At 41.9% G+C, this 20,075-nt stretch overlaps 1 protein-coding gene across 2 annotated transcripts; it reads left to right on the top strand.

Moving 5' to 3' along the window:
• The first annotated feature begins 1,477 nt into the window (after positions 1-1,477).
• Positions 1,478-16,121, top strand: LOC134871771 (tubulin-specific chaperone cofactor E-like protein). Of its 2 annotated transcripts, XM_063894654.1 has the most exons (9): positions 1,478-1,543; positions 3,838-3,917; positions 6,661-6,821; positions 7,449-7,588; positions 7,678-7,859; positions 8,192-8,448; positions 8,774-8,900; positions 8,978-9,094; positions 13,247-16,121. In XM_063894654.1, the coding sequence occupies exons 3-9, from the start codon at positions 6,671-6,673 to the stop codon at positions 13,590-13,592; spliced, it is 1,320 nt and encodes a 439-aa protein (XP_063750724.1). In that variant the 5' UTR covers positions 1,478-1,543; positions 3,838-3,917; positions 6,661-6,670; the 3' UTR covers positions 13,593-16,121. The 2 variants fall into 2 exon arrangements, with proteins under 2 accessions (XP_063750724.1, XP_063750725.1); XM_063894655.1 differs by lacking the exon at positions 3,838-3,917 and having other exon boundaries at positions 1,500-1,543.
• Positions 16,122-20,075: the final 3,954 nt, after the last annotated feature.

Genomic DNA, 20,075 nt, shown 5'->3' with positions numbered 1-20,075 from the left:
TTTACAAATTAATCCCTGCAGGTTACAGCACGAGGATTAACCTATTTGTGTCGTGACGTCTGCAGGTTGGCCAATGAGGCGATGCTAGTGACGCTGCTGTTTCCTTATATAGCTTGGAGGACATCCATACTACAGAAAATAAATATCAATAAGATGAATTTTACGTTTAAGACTATCAAATACATTTGTGCAAGTTTGTGTGGTTTTAGTACAAAACTGTTCTTCACCGTGGCTTCAAAATAAAACTAGTTTGTGGTAAATGTCTGGTGAAGTTTAAGCAGCACCTTTTGGGTTTCTGGAGAACAGGTTGCATTATTGGTTAGCTGCTTTTGGACTTTGAATAGACACATGCACAATAACTCCTGACGGCATGAATTTAGAGGCTGATACTCCTTGTACCTTTACTCAGGTAAAATTGCAAGTGCAGGACTTGGTGGTAAAGTCACCATTACAACTCTCATGGGTAGTCTCTTTGTTTTTTACCCTGTGAAGAACGAGTACACGACACCACTGCCATCTGCTGGCAGCACATGTAGAAGTATTTCTTTTCAAATACTTAATCCATTTATGTTTTACTTTACATTTCAGGTAGATATTGTACTGTATTTCTACTTCCTATTATGTGTGTCATTTGCAGCAATAACGTTTCAATAACGATAACAATATAAATAAATGTCAGCAATAAAATACAACAATTGATGCTGGATTTCATGCTTTTTATTTAACCTAAATAACTGATATCCTTATATTTATGCGCTAACTTACAGCAATTGCAATAGAATATAACAGAAAAGTAAATACAATTTAGTCCTCAATTAATTCATTTTATTGGAGAGTTAAGCATTAAAAGGATTTATTTTTTAAATGTTAAAGGTTTTTTAGCAGCTTCCCTCTTATTCACGTTGTGTAGTTAGGTGCCATATTGTTAGAATTGGATCATAAAACGATCAAAGCAGGTTTTTAAGCATCACATAAACGAATCTGTACATTAAATACCGGTTTAAATTCATAAAATGTGGCATATCTTTTCAAGAATGGAAAATAAAAAGATGAAAAAGGTCAGATTTTTCAATGGCATTTATATTATTCAAACTGCATTTATTTAGAATAAAACAAAATGAACATGTTTTTTTCCACTGTAACCCTCCTAATAGGCTAGACAATACACACATATATATAAACGTTTAGCTAATAAGTACTGAATGTCATGTTTCTTAATGTAAATAATCTATATCCTTCCTTTTCTGCACTAACTTCAAATGTAAACAAGCCTTTTTTCAGTCTTTCTGATGTTTTATATCGACAGTATATGTCTCTAATGTATACCATTTTCAATATGATCTGTATTGAATCCTTGAACTTCAGAAATGTGGGCTTTATTTTACATTCTGTGGTTTTCTGTGTGTTATTTAACATTGACAGCGAGGAAAGGACAGGAAAAAAACAAGACATTTAAACTACGTCATATCCGGTAAAGGGGGCGGGTCTTAAACTGTCAACTAACCGAAGAACAACAAAAACAAACATCGAGGTTCCGGGGACGGTGAGTGCAATGATCTCATAACAACACCGTATCAGTAACAAAATACAGTATTAATAATAATATAACATGTCTGCTTTTAAACTCATCATAATGCCTCGATTTTAGCACACATTTTAATGTAAAAAGACGATTTCACAGATACGAAGCCGTAAAACATGCACTTAAAACACACATTTCGCAGTGACAGTAATGTTAAAAGTTTGCAAATGTGAAATCAATAATGTTCCCAGGGTTCATTTTTAATATGTCGATGTTAAATATGTTATTTTGGTCCCTCTGCATGAGGGACATTTGCAGGCAGGCCTGTTTTCTAACCAGCTGCCCCCCCAAATCTGCACTACTTATCTTGCTCGCAGAATGCATTGCCAAAACCCCGTTGAAAAAAACACTTCATTTAATGTTGTATTTGCTCTAGAAAGTGGATAAAACACCTACTGTAATTATTCTGAAGTGTATTGAATGTGCATGACTTGAAGTATAATTCAGCATTAAAACAACAACAAAATGATAGTCGTTGCTTTATGTCCAAGTGTTATTATTGCATTTGGTTTTGTATCGTCGCCAGTTACACGACGTCCTCTTAATTTAACATTGTATTAGCTCCTCGCAAGTGGATAAAAGTCTTTCAGTAATAACTTTGACTTTATTTGAATCGTCATGGTCCTTTGTTTGATTCGGCATTAAAATAAGAATAGAACGTCAGTCGTTGCTTTATGTAAAGCTGTATTTTTTTGCATTTGGTCGAGCATTGTTGCCAGGAACACCGCGTTGAAAAACCTCTTCATTTAACTTTGTATTAGCTAGTACTAAGCGTATGTAAGAGGGATAGTTATCATTTTGATGTTGCTTAAATCTACAAGGCTTGCAGTTTAATTCCGCTTTAAAACATCAATAAAACGCGTGTCGTTTCTTTATGTAAAACTGTATTTCTTCGCAGAATGCATTGCTGAACTGCGTTGAAAAACCTCAAAATGTCACGTTGTGTTTATAGTTTTGACTTTTCTTGAATCGTCATCATTTCCCGTTTGATTCGGCATTAAAACAACACATACATTTGATTCGCTATGTTATGCAAATCTATATTTTTTGCATTTATTCAGCATTGTCGCACCGCGGAGGGCAGTAGAGAGCAGATTTTCAAAGTTGGTCTTTTGTTATGAAACCAAACTGCTCGGTAAAAACGACGATTTGAAGACGAACCATTTAAAACTACAATTACATAAGAAAAATAACCAGGAAGTGTAACTGGTGGACAGAAAAATATCATATGAACAGATTTCTTAATGGAAGGAGTCCTTAATTTAAACCTTTTTATGGGATGTGTTGAAATAAATACTCTGATACTTTATTTAAGGAAAGGTTCAAATGCTAAGGTCTTAAAATACTCTAAGTAGAATCTGCACAATGATCCATTCCAGAGTACAATAACATACAGACTCATAATCAGCTAACTGTAAAGTACTCCATTATGTTCCTGGTATTTGTAATTCAAGTTATTATATTATCCAGAAACTGTAGATACTCAAAACACTGTGTATATCAGAAGTACAGTACGGCATTATACCAAATCAGCATGTGTTTCTTTATGTGTCCAAAGTAACTATATCCGTGTTAAAATACATGTACTGGAATAAAAAGTACAATATTTGCCTCGGAGTAGAAGTATAAAGTAGCATAATGTGAAAATACTAATACATCATTTGAGTATTTTCATGTTATACTTTTTCTTTACTACATATTTAAGGCATTTTTTACTTTGCATTCCATTTCATTTTTGTACATTTATTTACTAGCTATATTCCAGGTATGGATTTATAACACAGAATTTAAATCAAGCAATAAATCCTGATGTATTATAATAGGTTAAGGTACCCAGCCGTATAGCAAGTCATTTAAATAAGAGTGGAACATTAACATTAGAAAGTAAGCAGTATTTATAAAATAAAAAAGGTGTAGGCTCTCAGAATGTAGTGTGTTCGGTAGATTGCAGTAGTATATATATGTCTATTTTCATAATAACATAGATTGGTGTTTGAATGGACGACCTAAGAAGAAACAGCTGGTAGTAATACTTCCAGGTAACAATGTAGTATTGCTGCTTGTAAGAAAATCTGAGTACTTCTCATACCTCCAGCTTTCACTTGACCTGTCTTGCAAGTTTCCCTCCTTCTTAAAAGTGGAGGAAAATCTGTCTTTCTGAGTCTTTTCATTTACTTTTAAAGGCATTTTATGTGAATGACGTTCCTCTGGTTCCCAAGCCCAGTTGAACTCTTGTTTTCCCTCTTGTTTCAAAGTTCTCTCAGCGGACGTGGAGACGATGTGATCGGAGGTGTAGCTGAAGACAGGCTTCCCTTTGGTCTCTGCCACATCAGAGGTATGAGTCGTAGCGATCTGTGAAATCAGAAGCGATCCCTGACAGAAACATCGGACACAGTTTAAGATGATCAGAACCGGCGTGTCTGAAACCGATAGGGCTGATCAGGGTGAGACCAGGGCCAAGGTCGAGGTTATATCCTTATGAATTATGTTGTTTTAATTAACTACAGGTGCTCATGGAGAGAGCAGTCAAGGCCTTGTCCAAAAGGGAAGATAACACGTGTCTTTGCACCATAATTCAGATCCAATCTAATAATTTAAAGGCTTCTTTGGCCGAAGCTACGTCCGAACACCAAGTTTTATTAAAATGGGGACAGTACGTCACCAGAAAATAGCTAACCTGGGTCAGCACAACAAAAACATGTTGGCTTTTTCCCCCTTAACAATCAGATTACCTCGTCACAACCAATTAGTTATCTATCACGACTAATCGATTGGTCAGCTGAACACAGAAGGACTTTGAACAGCAACAGGTGTGTCGGTGTGTCTGTACACCTGCTGCTGTCAGTGCTGCTCAGCCTCTCACGTTTCTCACTGGAGGTTATTCTGTGTGAGTGTGTGAGTGTGTGTGTGTGTGTGTGGGGGGGGGGGGGCGCTATTTTAAGTCATTTTTATCTAGAACAGGCACAGAAAGAAACATGTCTGCAAACAGGAGAGCCAAGACGTGGAAGGGTTTGCAGAGTTGACTCTTGGATTACACATAACAGGATTATCAGTCACAGAAGGTAATGAGCAGCGGTGTGAAGTAACTAAGTACATTTACTCAAGTACTGTACTTTACTAGAGTATTTTAATTTACTGCTACTTTGTACTTTTACTCCACTACATTTATTTAATCCCTTTAGTTTCTTCACAGATTTGGAGTAATGATGGTAAATATAATCTCCCTTAAATCAGACTGTAGTTCACCTGCAGTAAATCCAGCAGCTACCCTGCAGTATACAAAGCATTCAAACTAGCTGCACCTTTACCAGCTCTGAGAACACTTTGATGATCAATCATTATAAAACATATCAGAGATATTATTCTGAAATGGACCAATCAAACAATGACTACTTTTACTGTCGCTACTTTAAGTACATTTAGAGGAGAGTACTTTCTACTTTCACTGGAGGAACATTTAGAATACTTTCACTGTGACAGAGTATTCCTACACTCTGGTACTTCTACTTTACTCAAGTACAAGATCTGAGTACTTCTACTTTACTCAAGTACAAGACCTGAGTACTTCTACTTTACTCAAGTACAAGATCTGAGTACTTCTACTTTTACTCAAGTACAAGATCTGAGTACTTCTACTTTACTCAAGTACAAGACCTGAGTACTTCTACTTTACTCAAGTACAAGACCTGAGTACTTCTACTTTACTCAAGTACAAGACCTGAGTACTCCTACTTTACTCAAGTACAAGACCTGAGTACTTCTACTTTACTCAAGTACAAGACCTGAGTACTTCTACTTTACTCAAGTACAAGATCTGAGTACTTCTACTTTACTCAAGTACAAGACCTGAGTACTTCTACTTTACTCAAGTACAAGATCTGAGTACTTCTACTTTTACTCAAGTACAAGATCTGAGTACTTCTACTTTACTCAAGTACAAGATCTGAGTACTTCTACTTTACTCAAGTACAAGACCTGAGTACTTCTACTTTACTCAAGTACAAGACCTGAGTACTCCTACTTTACTCAAGTACAAGATCTGAGTACTTCTACTTTTACTCAAATACAAGATCTGAGTACTTCTACTTTACTCAAGTACAAGACCTGAGTACTTCTACTTTACTCAAGAACAAGATCTGAGTACTTCTACTTTACTCAAGTACAAGATCTGAGTACTTCTACTTTACTCGAGTACAACATCTTTTTTTGGAGTCACCCTGATGCACACTTGGTTTCTAAGCTGCAGTTGTTGCTCAGCTGTTTCTACTCTCTCAGCAGGGAGGGGTGTGAACAGATTATCTTCAGCTAAACACTCTGTATTTATATCTGTTGCTCATTTTACTGCGTAACTGTCCTTGGCTGTAAGGTGTGGGCTTTTTATCGAGTTCTGTGTAGCTAAAATGAAATGTTTTCCAGAATCATGAGTCTGTGTTATCTCTGACTGACTGGCTGTGTGTCTGGGTGTGCCCCTTTAGAGGACTACATTTATCCTGAGTAACAGGAAGTCTTTAACTCATGTCATATGTGTTAATATGTGGCTGACAGTGAGTTCAGAGAATTTGAGCTAGAAGCGCTCAAAGCCACCGCTAACCATGGAAACTATTCCTCTTTGGAAACTATTGAAAAAAGATGCTTGTATTAAGAAAAAATATGACCCTGAAAAAATGAACCATACATATGTGACTTCTAAATCCTCCATAAAGATCGATAAGGCTCCTTCGGGGCTGAGTCTCACAGACAGAGTAGGAAGACAGATTGGTCTTTCCATGGAGTTTTGGGAGAATGAAAACAGTATACAGTATTTAATCACAGCAGATTTTTCCAGACCATTTTTCAAACCACTGAATCTGTAACAACACTCTCAGTTAATAAAAGAACACTCAAATGAAATGAACTTTCTGAAATTGATTGGACGGTGTTCATTAAATTAATTACAACCTAATTAAACAAAAGCAGAAAGAAACAAAAGTGGTTACATTTTGAAACCTTTAATAGCTGTTTTGTTCGACGTCGTTAAAAAAAGCCAATTAACTCTGGAGAGAGGAAGGGAACTGACCCTGTTGCTTCTCTGCTCTCAGGGCCGGGACCATGGACCCCATGGACCCCATGGAGACGTCCTCTGATGAAGAGGAGAGCCGCACCTTCGTCCAAGTCCTCAGCGAGAAATACAACCCGGAGAACTTCCCCTACGGCCAGGGAGTCATGGTGATGCCCAGCCTGCCGGGATCCCCCGTCAAAGGCGAGAACACGCTTAGCTGAATTCTCGATTCTGATTGGTCAATTAAGACATTCCAGAGGTTGTTAATATTGGATAACACACCGCTGCTAAGGAGGGTCAAGGGAGAGGAGGAAAAGGTCTTCTTCTGCTGTTCCCTTTAGTGTTTACTTCCTGTCTGTCTTCTTCTGCTGTTCCCTTTAGTGTTTACTTCCTGTCTGTCTTCTTCTGCTGTTCCCTTTAGTGTTTACTTCCTGTCTGTCTTCTTCTGCTGTTCCCTTTAGTGTTTACTTCCTGTCTGTCTTCTTCTGCTGTTCCCTTTAGTGTTTACTTCCTGTCTGTCTTCTTCTACCGTTCCCTTTAGTGTTTACTTCCTGTCTGTCTGTCTTCTGCCGTTCCCTTTAGTGTTTACCTCCTGTTTGTTGTCCACTGATGAAGTTAAATTGACTGGACTTCTTTCTGCGGATTGATACGAATGCACAAAGTACCTTTGATTCTCCTTAGCAACAGACTGTTATGGAAATGGCAGACCTCTGGAATGTCGATCAAACTCGAGGATTAAACTTAGCTGTTAAATAAATAGCTATAAATCAGAGAGGGTGAAGCGTGTGAAGATTCTGAATGACGTTAAATCTGATCTGTGTTTTGCAGACCGCCTCTTCCTGCCCTGCTCGCTGGTTCTGAGCGACTCTGGGATCAGTAAAGCCGGAGATCGGTCCGACATCGCAGCTTTCTGTGTTCATGTGGCCGAGCTAGACCTGTCCCACAATCAGCTCAAAGACTGGGAAGAGGTGCGTAACAAACATCGGGAAATCCGTTCTGTATATTTTGAATGATTCCTCTAAGGTTTTGAATTAAATTCATGCTTGTGGGTTGCCAGATCTGCGCCATCGTTTCCAACATCCCCCACCTGGACTTCCTAAATCTGAGCATGAACCCGCTGAGCGGCGTGCAGCTGGAGCCCTGCAAGGCCGAGGTGTTCTCCAGGGTCCGGCAGCTGGTCCTCATCAACACACATATCAGCTGGGACACCGTGCACACACTCACCAAACACACACCTGAGTAAGTGACCTGTAAAAGATCAGGAAACAGCTGATGTTTATTTGGTTGTTATTTTATTAGCTTGTAAAGTTTCTTTGAGCACTGTCAACGTGTTATTTAAATGTCATTTTCTTCTTATTTTTATTATTACTATTTTTTTATATGTTGCTTTAAAATGTGGACACTTAACTTCTTAGTTTTTAATAAATATTGCCCCCTGGGCGCCGTACATATGGCAGCCCACTGCTCCTCACACTACAATGGGTCAAATGCAGAATGCACATTTCCCCCCTGTGGGACCATTAAGGGTTCCTTCTTCATCTTCTTCATTACTCAACGTACCCCCCCTGCAGGCTGGAGGAGCTGTTCCTGTGCCTGAACGGCTACAACACCGTGTCCGAGACCCAGACTTCCTGTCCGTCTCTGCGCCTGCTGCAGATCACAGACAACCAGCTGCAGGAGTGGGCAGAAGTGAGGAAGTTTGGGCAGATTTACCCGAGTCTGAACACGCTGGTTCTGGCCAACAACAGCGTGGACTGTGTGGGCGACACTCCGGAGACTCTGCAGAGGCTGTTCCCCAACCTGCGCAGCATCAACCTCAACAACTCAGGTCAGAGAGCGAGGGTTTACGCTATGTACGATTTCAGTTTGGTCAATATCCAGGGCATGGTGCCACGACTCCTTTATTTACTTTAGGGACATAATGACATCACGATGGAACACTCGCGCTCCTATTGAGCCATCCAGCTAACCAATCAGAGCAGACTGGGCTCTGGTTTCAGACAGAGGGTGAAAAGAGGTGCTGCAGCACAGGCAGGATGAGAAACATAAAGAGCTGTCTGAACATTAGAGCAGGGAGACATGTCCCAGGAGAGACTCTACATCACGGTCTCACATGGTGTGAACTAAATGAAACTCTGATGTGTGTTACTCAGGACTCAGCAAATGGGTGGACATCGAGAGGCTGAATTACTTCCCGAAGCTGAAGGAAGTGAAAGTAAAGGGGATTCCTCTACTGCAGACTTACACCGACCAGGAGAGATGTAGCCTCCTGTTAGCACAGTGAGTCTGAGCCTCTAAACACACACATTACATTCAAATTGTCATCTATCTACCATCTAATCTATGTACGTCTAAAGGCTGCCCTCTGTGGTGCTGCTGAACGGGAGCATGGTGTCTGTCGGAGACCGGGAGGATGCAGAGAGGTTTTTCATCCGGCACTACCAGGACTGCCCGGAACAGGAACTTCCAGAAAGGTAAACACAGGGTTAGGAGGGTGAGGATCCAACGGGTAGTTACCTGGGGAGAAACTGTAGCCTGATTACTCAGTCACCTCATTATGAAATGCAGCGCCGATAAATGCAAGAGAAAAATAAATATCAATAAGACGTTTTTACTGAAGTGTATTATGTAAGACATCTGATTGAGAACTTAGAATTTTTCAAAGGAAATGATTCGGGCCTCGTGTAAAAGTAATTAAGATCTCATGAAGCAGGTTCAGGCAGCAGGCGTATAGATTCACTCTCAAAGTGTTAGCCCACAGAACAGATCAGCTGACAGAGGAGAGAGACCCCTGATCCTTTACATCAAACACGATCTGCTCTTTTTCGGTTTTACTAACACTGTAATTTAGAATCCTGATTCCGTTTTTTAAGTCGTACCAATAGCACTAGTGCTCAACACATTATGATTTCATATTGGGAAAGCCATCCTCTGCACTTTATCAGGTCCTGATGCTCTTTACGGACTGCATCACCACTTAAGGCGAAGTAATGATATTAAACTTGGTTGTATTTTGAATGCAACTGAGTCTGGGTGTTTGTTTTACAGCTTCGACCTTTTAAAAAATGTGTTTTCTGTTCATAAAACTTGATTTCACATCTTCCTTGCCCTAAAAATTGTACCTATTGCAACCACCTGTGCCCCTTTGTCCGGAAAACGTTGTGATAGAATCAGAATCAGACATCCTTTATCTGCCCCGCAACAGCAGAGAAAGTGAGGAGAGGAAAGGAGAGGAAAGTATGTTATTAGCAGTATATTTGTTTAGTTTTTTAAAGTGAGTGTAATTGCTGGTGCTCTTTACGGGCTACGTTCCACTTAACCTGGGCAGAATGTGGAGGGATTTGTGGAGGAAGGTGTAGTCTCTGACTGGGGGAAACTAACCTTTGGGAAGACAAAGCCACCAGTCTCTCGCTGCTCAATGACTCCTTTGTGTGAGGAATTCTCTGATTGGAAAAGTGATACAGAAGGTAGCAGGTCGATTTTGCTGTTTCTTTTATATGTATATATACCCGCCTACGTACTTTGTCAATTGAAGGATTGATTTGTGTTCTGATGTAGCTGGATGACATCTCACGGCTAGGACTCGTCTTATGTTGAGTTGTTGGAGGAGCACGCGACATAAGATTTTCATTGCCAACATATACGCTGTATCTGCTGTGCATATGACAAATAAAACCTTGAAACCTTGAAACCTTGAAACCTTGAAGAGACAGTTATAAGACATAATGGAGATGTGTGAATTAGGACTCTCTCATCTGAAGCTTGAGAATAGGCCGCCCAGAAAGTACACAGTATTAACAGTATATATATTAATAACAGAACATGTATTATACGGAAGAATTATCAAGGAAAGAAAGAAAGAAGAATATACCCTTAATGTTCCCACAGAGGGGAAATGTTCTGCTGTTCCCTTTAGTGTTGACTTCCTGTGTGTCTTCTTCTGCTGTTCCCTTTAGTGTTTGCTTCCTGTCTGTCTTCTTCTGCTGTTCCCTTTAGTGTTTACTTCCTGTCTGTCTTCTTCTGCTGTTCCCTTTAGTGTTTACTTCCTGTCTGTCTTCTTCTGCTGTTCCCTTTAGTGTTTACTTCCTGTCTGTCTTCTTCTGCTGTTCCCTTTAGTGTTTACTTCCTGTCTGTCTTCTTCTGCTGTTCCCTTTAGTGTTTACTTCCTGTCTGTCTTCTTCTGCTGTTCCCTTTAATGTTGACTTCCTGTCTGTCTTCTGCTGCTGTTCCCTTTAGTATTTACTTCCTGTCTGTCTTCTTCTGCTGTTCCCTTTAGTGTTTGCTTCCTGTCTGTCTTCTTCTTCTGCTGTCCCCTTTAGTGTTCACTTCCTGTCTGTCTTCTTCTGCTGTTCCATTTAGTGTCCGCTTCCTGTCTGTCTTCTTCTGCTGTTCCCTTTAGTGTTTACTTCCTGTCTTCCGTTGATTTTTCTAAAAACACACGTAAGTGGTTGGGATTTCTCTGGCGTTTTGAAGAATATTTAAAAAGTATTCCCTGTTTTTTTCTGACTGAGAAAACTAATGTTTGTCGTAGTCCCTTCGTCCTCCTTAGCAGCGTTCTGTTGGCGATTATTAACCACTTCTGAAATTAACCAATCACAATCAAGTATTCTAAGCCTTATAATACATGTTCTGGGGCCTTAATCTGTTTTCAAAGACATGTATATTGCATTCAAGATGTATTTTGGTATTTAGAACATACCATGCTAGCCATCATACTTGTTCAAAACTACCTTAAGACGTTTTGGACCAAATACCAATGTTCCGTTCCACTTTCCCCGTGAATGTGTTCTAGATATTTGTGGTCTTGGTTCGGATCCAGGAGTTCCGTGTAGGTCTAAAGTTAGGGATCACCCAGACTGCATGTGGGTGTCGGACACGCTCTGTAAGCAGCGGACACACCGCTATCCCCTTTCCTATCGGATGGGGTCAGATGAACATGTGTAACTATAAACGCAAAGCATAATAAAGCAGTTTCATTCCGACTGATATACCTAAAGAAACTGGACGATAGGAAGACTGTGGGTAAAAAGGTAAGGACTATAAATCTGAAACATAAAGGAAGAACCATGTTGGCTAGACAGGAAGGATTAGCTGCAAGCAAAGAGTGAAAGAGAGGTCTGGGTTGGAAAGGAAGAAATCTGAGAGCATCCAGTCGAATAAGTAGAGGGGAACAGGACCGGGAACAGCGGACATCCAGGGGGAGGGAAGAGAGTAAATCGACATTTTAACTTTTTAAGCAGGTCATCTTTCAACGGGAGAAATGAGAGAATGAGGGAGGATGAAACACCTAAAGGAAAGTCAGCTAAGAACTTGGCTAGATAACAATTCCGAACCCTGTTGGTCTAGCTGCTAATTTGCTCCCCATTATCGAAGAATGCTGGAAAAGACATTTGGAAAGCTGACTTGTGGTCACCTGCAGCTCTTATTTGCTCCATTATAGTGTGCTTACCACCTTTTTTAAATGAAGCCTTTTAGCTAAATGGCCGCTATCAGAATGGCACTTTGTGCACCGAGGAGAATTCCCAGGGTGGACCACAGGTTTTTGCCAGAAACCCCGGGCCAGGGGACCGGCTTTGTTGGGGAGTTTTGGGGAGGGAAGGGAAATTGCTTTGATTGGCCCAGCTGTTACAGTAGCTTTGAAAGCACAGGCCTTTTCTCCGGGATTTTATTTAATCGTTCCTGGGTCCTTATCTCGAACACGCATTCCCCTGAGGTGACTGAGAGCTTTCTCACGGCTAGCAAGAGGCAGAGAACTCGCTGGGTTTAGGAGGTGTTTCTATGCCTCTTCAACACACAGGGTACCTTTTTCCTTTACCGGTTTTCAAGCTCGTTTGTCATTTTCTTATGAAGCAAACAGGGATAGGAAGGATCTGAAACATAGAATAGTTTTTGTTGGCATATTGGAAAGAGGAGATGCAACAACCGCTGATAAAAACAGACCTTAATGCTTCCTATCTGGGAGACAAAAGATGTTCTTCCACTTCACCTGAAAGTATGCATAGTACATTCCCCTGAGTACGGGTTAGGGTCAGACAGGGCCTGACACGTGCACATCACCCTCCTCTGCCTTAGCGTAGAGGCTGATTAAAGCCCCACAGTGTGCAAGTGAACCAACATAAACCTATGAACAACCTCTGAAGCTCAGGAACTCAAGTCCCTTATGGAGAACCCTCCACCGCATCCCCATCGTTAAGCTAAGGGAGGACTCATGTTGGCTTCAGTGGTTCATATCGTCACTTTGCTACCGTCGTTTTTATGTCTCATGGTAGCTTCGGACGTTCCCGAGTGGGGAATTTACTGACTTATCTTACTTCGTAGAAAACCACAGACCTTATTTCAGGCTTCAACAACAAACGTGTTCAAAAAACATTGCCTGCGAGATGAGGGAACAGAAAGTGGTCAAATGCTGACTCATGAAGGTGTTAACACTCATTACATACGGCCACAGTACAGTTTAGAATATACTGCACGGCTTGCCTAGTCTATCCGCTCAGAACCGGTTGTGTTAACGCACCTAATGTGCTTCGTTGGCTTGAAATTGAATACAGTTACTCTTCACCTACTTTATATTCTTTACATCAACCAAAGGTCAGAACTCCTCAGTGACCTCACCTGCTTCCTCCCAGGTACCACGTCCTCGTATCCAAGTACGGTCAGTTGGCCCCGCTGGCGGAGGTGGACCTGAGCCCCCGCAGCACCATGGTGGACATTCGCTGGGGGGACAAGGTGGAGGCCATGAGTCTCCACCTGGAGCAAACGGTGGGCGAACTGAGGAAACACGTCCGGGCTCTGCTGCAGCTTCCCCACCACGGGATCCGGCTCTTCTACATCAACCGGGAGATGTGTTCGGTGTTCGGACCCGAGGAGCTGAAGTGCGGCACCAGGGCCCTCCATTCCTACCGGATCCAAGACGGGGACGAGATTCTAGTCGTGCCCAAAGTCAAAAGCCGCTGCAGCTCCTCTGGTCTTTGAGTCGAGAAGCTCTCCGGTTTCTCCCCAACAGGACTTTAGGAACCTTAGAAAAACACTTACTGGATATTAAGCTTTGACTTGAGCCTTTTTTTTAGGTTGAAAAAAGGGGCGATTAATGTCAGTCTTGAATGTAAATATGTTTGCTGTCCACCACAAATCTATACAATAGAATATTTGCACATATGATCTCCGCATTCACAGAGCTTTAGACGCTGGGCTTTAGTGGCTTGAGGTAACACTGCGGCTGACATCTCGTTTCTAAACAAGTTATGCAAATTTGGACCAGTTTCAAATAATTGTAGTGACTACCAGTTAAACGCACACCATGCACATTTACCTAAAACTATTTTATAATTGGATCATTTGTCTAATTAAACGTAAGATCTTTGGTTGAAAAACGTCTCCCTTGCTTGCGACATGCATGGAACTTAGTATTTATATGACTGTTAAAGGGTTTTAAAATTGGTTGAGGAAGAAAAATGAGGCTCACGTTCGGATGGGAATTGGATTGTAAAGATACCAGCTGCTGTACGCGCACGTTCTGCTGTCACTGTGTTTTCAAAAGGCCGACGCTGGCTTTCCTGCACCATAATCGGCAGCTTCTAGAGGCTCTGTCTTGGGCCTGTTTGCTGTAATGTGTGAAACTTTTTATTCCATTGTACAGTTTTAGTAAAATACTAAAGCCGACACAACATTGAACTTGAATCACACAAACACACAGAGTCTTTGGTGATATATTTTTGTGCGTCTATAAGGGTTTTTGGTCTACGTTTGTATAGAGTACAGATAAGTTACTCAAAGAAACAAAAAGGAAAAGAAATCACGTTTTATTTACATCTTCATCATCGTGGCAGAGGCTATTGTCTTCTCATTTGAATCCAAGCAGAGCAGATTAACTCCTGAGTGTTCTTTCCCAGGTTCTTCCCGTTACTTGGATCATTTTCTCTTTCCACATGACTCTTGATACTGGGTACAAACCCTGGGATATCCCCTGAGCTGAAATCACAAATGCAGTGTGTCGGGGATAACATGCAACACAGCCGGGACGCCCCGGCCGAAAGACGAGACAAGTCTGAAGCGAGCTCTGGGTCTAGGACGGAGAAAACGAAGGAGCGTCGATGCTCGAGTTACTGCTGGTCTTCTGGCTGTCAGGCCCATGAATGGAGAACCTCTCTCCCCCTTGCAGAGCGAAATGCTGAGGCCCAGTCTGCACGGAAACCTCACACCAGTCGCTGTGTCACCCACACTTCTGCTGCGTTTAGGTTCGAAAGGGTTCAACTAACAGGCCCCCCCCCCTCACCCATTCACCCCCGATCTCTCCTTTACATCCGTCTGACAAACCCAACACCTCCAAGTGTCTGCAGTTTCACAGGAGGTCGGGAACTTCTCCATTGGCTCACTTTGCTGTGGATTGTTTTCAATCAAAGAATAGACAGAGAAGCGTATTCCCACCTACTGACAATTGACAGCTTTTCCCAGTGCAGGAATGCAACAGCCCATAACGAGGGTATCCCTTGACTCCTTTCAGCCAGACACTGAAAAATCAACCTTTTAAAATCCATCCCTAATCCCTAATCCCTGACTCCCTCTAAGAGGCTGTAATCTGGCAAGGAAATTCTTCCTTTTGACGTAATTATCGTATGTTTTTTGTCCCGTTATGAAAGCACCATCAGGGTACTCAGTGTGCATTTTGCTATATTTCACATTGGGATGGAAATAAGTAGAGAGACAAATGAATGGACTCGCTGTGCGGCCATTAACATCATCAGTGTTTGGTTGAGTAACCCTAACCCACAAAGAATCACTTTAGGTTTCCTCTTGAAGACCAGCATGTCATTTGGATCGAAGACTCGAAATGTGTTTTGTCCATGTTTTCCCGCCTTTTGTTCAATGAAAGCTGGGATTTATTGGACTTCACCTGACTCTGGAGACACACTGTACCATGCGTATTGCGGGTTTGCAGTGTTGTTGATTTAAAAATGCATTTGTAAAAACGTGGATGGGCGAGGGTAAAATATCGAATCTTTCTGAGTAGTAGATAACTGGAGTTCTGTCACGTGTGTTATTCTATATTATGACTGAGGGCTTACATGGGGAGCGAAGGGGAAACAGATTGTGTTTATTGACTGATATTGTGGTCAGGTGGTGGTTTGCATGTTCTTGGTATGTTTGATTTGAAATATTTATAGGATGTGTCATTTCAGGGAAACCGTGTCGTTTATGGGAATTAATTATATTGGACTCTTTTTATATATATCTGTGCTTCTCCCCCCCCCCCGTTTTATCCTTCATTAATACTAAATAACAAAGATTACTCACAGAGTCTAAAAGATAGAGGCTAATCCATGAAACAGTGTGCCGTGTGCTGAATAGTAAATGGTGTTAATATGAATCTGCCCTTTCTTTAATGTGTCTCCTGATATATATATATTTTCATGGTCTTGTTTTTCTTTCTTGAGATCATGTTGCCATTTCTACACCTGTGACGCTGCTTTCACCTCTCTTTAAGAAATAAATTATTATGATTCAGCTTGTTTCACTCGTTTTATTTCAGCACGGGGAACCTGATAGATGAGCTTCTTGCATCGTTTGCCATTTTGGGGTCTTTTCCTAGACCTCGGTTGACTCTTTTCCACTGTGCTTGTTCCGTGCCACTGATAGTTTTGTTTGGTAGTTGGACTAAATGCGACTGCAGTTGGCTTTTCCACCGACCAAAGCCCTGTAGGATCCACATCAAGACGTCCCTGTTTACATCCAATTCTCTACACAATAACAACAATGGCGGACTGTGTCTGAGCTGTGTCTTCCAAAGTCAGATTTAAAATGAAGAATGACTTCTACTCTTCACTCTCCTCCAGAGTGACGTGGTTAGTTTCACTACGATCTTCCTTTAGTCTATAGATCTATCTACTGGTTCGCAAACAGCTCTGAATTTTATGAACCACAGAAAGTGAAAACCATAAATCAGATTCAGGCAGTACGCGTATAGATTCACACTCAGGAACAGCTTCCAGAGGAGAGTAACATCCGATCCACTCAGAACTTCAGATCATCTCTGAAAAAAATTGATTACTATTATTATTATCGTTATTTTGAAAAAAGTCACAATTTGGGGAAACATTGAGTCGAAATCTTGAATAAAAAAAATCGGATTCTTTTGAAAAAAGTTGGATTTTATTAGAAAGAAATTCGAATTTTGAAAAATGTGTAGTTGTAGTAAAAATATGTTGCAAAAATCAGTATTTTTAAAAGAAGATGAGTTGGGCCACATGTTAAGAAACGTAAGGTCTCATAACGCAGATTCAGGCAGTAGGCGTACAGATTCACACTCCTACAGAACAGAACAGCTCACGGAGATGAAATTACATCTGATCCTTTACAGCAAACACAAGATGCTCTTCATGGTGTTTTACTCTCGTTGTAATCCTGCTAGTAATCCACAATTTTGTAAGGAAATACAGTTACCTTCTCTCTGGACCTTGATTATCCTGTTAGATGTAATCAGTTACTACACTAACCTTTAAAAGCACCTTGTGTAAAAGCTGTGTTTTACATGCTGACTGCTGTAGCATCACGGTACCAGCATGTACTGTACCGAGTCCTGATTGAGAGATAAGGTTCGGAGGGGCATCCCTCGTGCTACGGGCAGAAAGTACACGTGTCCGGCATGCAGCGCTCTGTTTCACAGCCTCAATGCTTGGCCGTGGAGAAGATGGGGATCCTGCAGATCTTCTCTCTTTCTGGCAAGTGCGTTTTATAGTCAAGCGTCAAAGAGTCCATTCCATACGTGTCAGGCGGAGTTGTGTTTCTGGGGCATTCCCTCTATTTACCCCCTCCTCCTCCTCCTCCTCGTCCTCCTCCTCCTCCTCTTCTAACAGCATGACTCTATAATCCTGTGTGGGATATCTTTGCCACCCACCTACCACCTCAACCCCATCACCAGCAGGACCCCCTCTCTCAGGAGCTAGAAGGTGTCGTTCACATTTTATGAGATGTATCAAGGACCTGATTTACGATGTTGATAAGAAGTTCCCCAAATAACACATTTTAAGAGCTTTAACTTATCAGGTTTTGGATAATGAAAATGCCCTTTAAGTTTAATCTTTTGTAAAGTAGTTTTATTTTTCGGTAGGGGCGACTGTGTGTGACATTTGAGTGTGTGTGAATATTAGTTTCCCTGAGCTGCTGGCACCTTGTTTGGCATCCTGCGTCTGCTTGAATGCGTGTGAATGCTGACTTTTAATATGTGAATGCAATTTGAGGGGTTTCAAAAACTGGAAAGGTGTTTATAGCGGCAAAATCAAAAAGAAGAAGAGGCACTGATCCAATGTCGAGACATCAGCATGTTAGCATCTGGCTAGCTGACTTTAGCATTTATGTTGTGTCAAAGTGAAGTCTCCCAGAGCCGCTAGCATTAGCACGTCTTGGTTTTGCTCGGGGAGTTTTACAAGGAAATGAGCCACAATGGATATTGAATTTCTAGGAAAGTATCCGGGTTTCATTGAAGTCTTATTGGAAACAAATACGATCCATTAGTCTCAACGTGTGGATTTCCTATGGACCATTAAGGCATAAGAGAGAGCACTTCTCAAAAGTCACAGCAGTTGCCTTAGCCGATGGTCAAGGTCAGACTAAAGTTGGGATGGATGCATTGTATAGATCGCACCTTGCTGCATAAACAGGAGCCGTCCGCACAGTCGGTATTCTGATCTGCCCTTGATCTGCCCCATTGCATTATGAAGTGGGATTGGGGGCAGTGGGGGCTGAACGGGGCCTATTGTGTGCTGAGGTGAAGGAGTCATTGGGGTAAGAAGGTTTGGGTTACTGGAAGGAGGGTCAGCATTGTGAATGGAAAGCTATGAGAGGAGGGCAGGGCAGAGCCAACCGCTGGACACAAGGGTTGAATTAGAGTGGCCCACTCCTCGGATTGTATGACCGCCGAACAGAGCTCAGAGCGGGTATCCAGTCCAGGACCTTCTTTGTGAAGGTCAGGCTTCATGGACTCTCCAGAACGTGCATTGCTGGATACTCTGACCCTGTTCCCACACGGTGCCCTCCTGCTGCACACAAACCTTTGATGTCATTTCTGTTTCTGTCTCTCGACCACAAATTGAAAGGTGTTATGAGCTAAACCCGCCACTGGCATTGGATGCCAAACTGATGCTCAGCCCCTCCTATTGAGAGAGGGATATAGCACTTCCATGAAGACACACTTGCTGTTGCTGCTTTGATGTAGCCTCTTCTCCAGGGATAGAGCAGCTTCGTTGACATCTTGATTGAGGGCAGTTTCTTCGTGTTCAAACCTCTGCTTTGACATTTCATTTAACTGCAAAACCCCAGGTCCTTCCAACTCACTGTGTTACTGAAGAGCTCTCATCTTGTTCTTCAGTCAGTCTCTCAGCATCTGAGTTGGCATTATGGCTCTTCGTGAGACAGGATCCATTATCCAGTTCAACAACCAAAAACAGAATCAGAGTCTCTGTGACATCGAAGCGGATATGCCTAAAACAGTCGTAGTTGAAGGACCACGTCAAAAAGCAAAGGAGGTGGCGCTTAGACTTTGAATCGCCCTCCTCAAAGGTCAGGTTTATCCTCCGTATTGAGTGATTATCGGCCGATAAACCAAAAATATATCTAAAGTTATGATTTTCTCAACTTTTACTTAAAAGGACAGTAAAAGATCTGTCGCCCATGCCATCTACAGAGAGGGTGAAAGGGGACTCAGGGAAAACGCCAGGGAAATACCACTCATCCTCAGGCAGACTGAAAGCACATCGATCCTGTTTTCTTTTAGCTTCACCATATGTCAACGCCAATTATCGATCTCTAATGACATTGTGTAATGGTTGCCTTACTGACCACCGCATTTGGGCTCCTTTTAGATAAAGAAATGCACCATATTCTACATTTTTGCCCAAAACCTCCACATTTGTATTAACCGATTAACCAAACGACAGCAGATATTTTCTCCCAAAAAAGGGGCGTGGCCTTTACATCGAGGGAAAGTAACCGGATGAACTTCCCGAAGAAATCGAGAAAAAAAGAAGCACTATCCTTTCCCATGTTTTCTGTTCCTGATGAGTTGTTGTGAGTGTCAGTGAATGGGAAAGCAAATCAGATGTATCAGTCCATCTCGATCCTCCTCACTTCTCCATCCCCGACATCCCGAAAAACACACATCGGGAAGCCTCCCCCGGCCCAGTAGGTCACCTGTACCTGTTCTTTGTGCGACGTTCTCTTTCACGGGTCGGTTTAAAGTATGTGTCCATTTACTCAACAAGACGTGGGAGGTATAAAAGAAGCCTCCGCAGAGAGCCTGGGTTCTGCTTAATGGGGGCGCGGGGCCTGCCCTTGGTACCTGGAGCCTTTCACACATCTTGCTCCCTGCCTCTCCAGTTACGTTCACTGTCCTCCTGCAACAAAGACCCAACTGACTGCCCTCTCCTTCCCAGACCCTATCAGTGTGGATCCACATGAGATTTC

Source organism: Eleginops maclovinus, chromosome 11 (assembly GCF_036324505.1).
Source record: "Eleginops maclovinus isolate JMC-PN-2008 ecotype Puerto Natales chromosome 11, JC_Emac_rtc_rv5, whole genome shotgun sequence".
In the NCBI taxonomy this organism is placed as follows: domain Eukaryota; kingdom Metazoa; phylum Chordata; class Actinopteri; order Perciformes; family Eleginopidae; genus Eleginops; species Eleginops maclovinus.
The sequence above is the reverse complement of the archived record's forward strand: the minus strand, read 5'-3'. Positions and strand labels throughout refer to the sequence as shown.